Source organism: Musca domestica, unplaced genomic scaffold (genome assembly GCF_030504385.1).
Source record: "Musca domestica strain aabys unplaced genomic scaffold, Musca_domestica.polishedcontigs.V.1.1 20, whole genome shotgun sequence".
Lineage (NCBI taxonomy): Eukaryota > Metazoa > Arthropoda > Insecta > Diptera > Muscidae > Musca > Musca domestica.
In genome coordinates, this window is record NW_026712250.1 from 3,344,332 (window position 1) to 3,347,514 (window position 3,183).

At 37.5% G+C, this 3,183-nt stretch overlaps 1 protein-coding gene across 1 annotated transcript; it reads left to right on the forward strand.

The window, feature by feature from the left end:
* The first annotated feature begins 2,160 nt into the window (after positions 1–2,160).
* Positions 2,161–2,964, forward strand: LOC101888988 (uncharacterized). Its single transcript, XM_005178673.2, has one exon. The coding sequence runs from the start codon at positions 2,200–2,202 to the stop codon at positions 2,932–2,934; it is 735 nt and encodes a 244-aa protein (XP_005178730.1). The 5' UTR covers positions 2,161–2,199; the 3' UTR covers positions 2,935–2,964.
* Positions 2,965–3,183: the final 219 nt, after the last annotated feature.

Consider the following 3,183-nt stretch of genomic DNA (forward strand, 5'->3'; position numbering starts at 1 on the left):
TTTTTCAACCCATATTCATGGATTTTAAAGAGCATATTTTTCAAGGACTCTTAAGGCTTGGGTTTTTATAATAATTTTTTCAAGGACTCTTCAGGCCATAGGTGAAGATTTTATAAATACTATGTTTTTTAAAAGACCCTTACGGCCATATTCGTTCATTTTTATAAGAATATTTCTTAAGGGCTCTTCACGCCATATGCGTGGATTTTTATAAGAATATTTTTTAAGGACTCTACAGGCCTTAGCCGTGGATGTTTATAGGAATATTTTTCAAAGACTCTTCATGCCAAAAGGCGATGGATTTTTATAAGAATATTTTTCAAGGACTCTAGGAGCCATAGGCGTGGATTTTTATAAGAATATTTTTCAAGGACTCCAGGAGCCAAAGGCGTGGATTTTTATAATAATATTTTTCAAGGACTCTTTAGGCCACCGGCGTGGATTTTTATTAGAATATTTTTCAAGGACTCCAGGAGCCAAAGGCGTGGATTTTTATAATAATATTTTTCAAGGACTCTTTAGGCCACAGGCGTGGATTTTTATTAGAATATTTTCAAGGACTCTGGGAGCCATAGGCGTGGATTTTTATAAGAATATTTTTTCAAGGACTCTAGGAGCCATAGGCGTGGATTTTTATAATAATATTTTTCAAGGACTCTAGGAGCCATAGGCGTGGATTTTTATAATAATATTTTTCAAGGACTCTAGGAGCCATAGGAGTGGATTTTTATACGAATATTTTTTCAAGGACTCTAGGAGCCATAGGCGTGGATTTTTAAAGAATATATTTTCAAGGACTCTAGGAGCCATAGGCGTGGATTTTTATAAGAATATTTTTTCAAGGACTCTAGGAGCCATAGGCGTGGATTTTTATAAGAATATTTTTTCAAGGACTCTATGAGCCATAGGAGTGGATTTTTATACGAATATTTTTTCAAGGACTCTAGGAGCCATAGGCGTGGATTTTTAAAGAATATTTTTTCAAGGACTCTAGGAGCCATAGGCGTGGATTTTTATAAGAATATTTTTCAAGGACTCTAGGAGCCATAGGCGTGGATTTTTATAAGAATATTTTTCAAGGACTCCAGGAGCCAAAGGCGTGGATTTTTATAATAATATTTTTCAAGGACTCTTTAGGGCACAGGCGTGGATTTTTATTAGAATATTTTCAAGGACTCTGGGAGCCATAGGCGTGGATTTTTATAATAATATTTTTCAAGGACTCTTTAGGCCACAGGCGTGGATTTTTATTAGAATATTTTCAAGGACTCTGGGAGCCATAGGCGTGAATTTTTATAATAATATTTTTCAAGGACTCTAGGAGCCATAGGCGTGGATTTTTATAAGAATATTTTTTCAAGGGCTCTAGGAGCCATAGGCGTGGATTTTTATAAGAATAGTTTTCAAGGACTCTTCAGGCTTTCCAAAGATTTTTAAGAACGTTTCCGGTCAAAGGCGTGGATTTTAATAAGAATAGTTTTCAAGGACTCTTCAGGCTTTCCAAAGATTTTTAAGAACGTTTCCGGTCAAAGGCGTGGATTTTTATAAGAATAGTTTTCAAGGACTCTTCAGGCTTTCCAAAGATTTTTAAGAACGTTTCCGGTCAAAGGCGTGGATTTTTATAAGAATAGTTTTCAAGGACTCTTCAGGCTTTCCAAAGATTTTTAAGAACGTTTCCGGTCAAAGGCGTGGATTTTTATAAGAATAGTTTTCAAGTACCCTAGAAGCCATAGGCGTGGATTTTTTTAAGAATATTTCAAGGCCATGGGCTTGGATGTTTTAAAGAATGTTTTTCAAGGACTCTTCAGGCTTTTCAAACATACTTTAAGACATTTCAGATCATTAGTGTGGATTTTTATATGAATATTCTTTTAGGACTCTTCTGACCTTTCAAAGATTTCTAAGGACCTTTCAAGTCATATATGTGGATTTTTATATGAATATTTTTAAGGAATCTTCTGGCTTCCGAAAATTTCAAGAATTAAGATTCAAGACTGTAGGCTTGAAATTTCGTGTTTTTCCACCTGATGTTGATTTCTTCCTGGAAATCTTCAAAAAGTATTTCTGATATAGATGTAGACCCCAAATGTTTCGAAAGGATTCTTCCAAAAATATTTGGAATTTCAATTTTGTTTTACAAAATATTTTGATTCATTGTTTTCTTGCTTTAAATGTCAGTAAATAAATAATTTTCCCCCTATGTACGAAGACGCCTTGGGACCCTTGAATTTGGTACGAGATTCTGAACTAAAGGAGCTAGCCAAACCACCTCCCCTTGACATCAAGGGTTTGGCGGTGCTTCTCGAGGATATAGTTCAAACCGCAGCTGGCTACATCAATGGCGATCCCCATGAAGAATTTCTGTACAAAAATCCAAATGGTTGGAAAATATTTACAAAACAGAAGTTGAAAATTGAAAACAATGATAGCAGCAGTGATTCCTTTACCCTGCCCAGTACCTCCAGTTCCAGTTTGGGAAGTCAGATGCCACGAGAACCCTGGTGTTTGTTGAGTGATTTTCAGTTCCCTGCTGTGGTGAGGCAAATAACACAATTCATTGAAAGTTGGGAGCTGACACCGGCCACCAAATTCGTGGTCATTGCCCGGGAGTTGGGGGTGGAGATACCGCCATTTGGCAAGAGATATTTTGTGGAGGCCCATTTTTCAAAACCCACCCCCAAGTGTCCCAACCCCTTGGCCGTGGCCAAGGTCTTTTTTCATGTCAATGTATGTGATCTCCTGCCGCGGGATTATCCTGTAAGTGTTACCTATCAATTTGAAAATCATCGCAGCCGTTATTATGCCCTCGGCTGGCGGAAATTAAATTCAAATAATTTTCAACGATATTTCATTGATTCGGTGTTGCACATGAAATTGGCTTTTTATGCCGAGTTGGAAGAATGTCGTCGCAAATTGCATTCGCAGGATAAATAAATTTTTGATTAAATAACTCTTTGCAATTGACACACAATTTGGTTTTTCGGGAGCAATGACCCCCCTGAGACGGGGAGAGAGGGGTGGGGGTGATGTCATCCATTAAAATAAATGAAGTGAAAAATTGTATCAATTATTTTCATTAAATGGAAATTGTCTTTGAGTGCTGGTCAGCCCGTCGACCAAACAGCATGGGCTGGACCAGTTAACCTGGTAATCCAACTAACCAGGCAACCGGCCGGCCGGCCA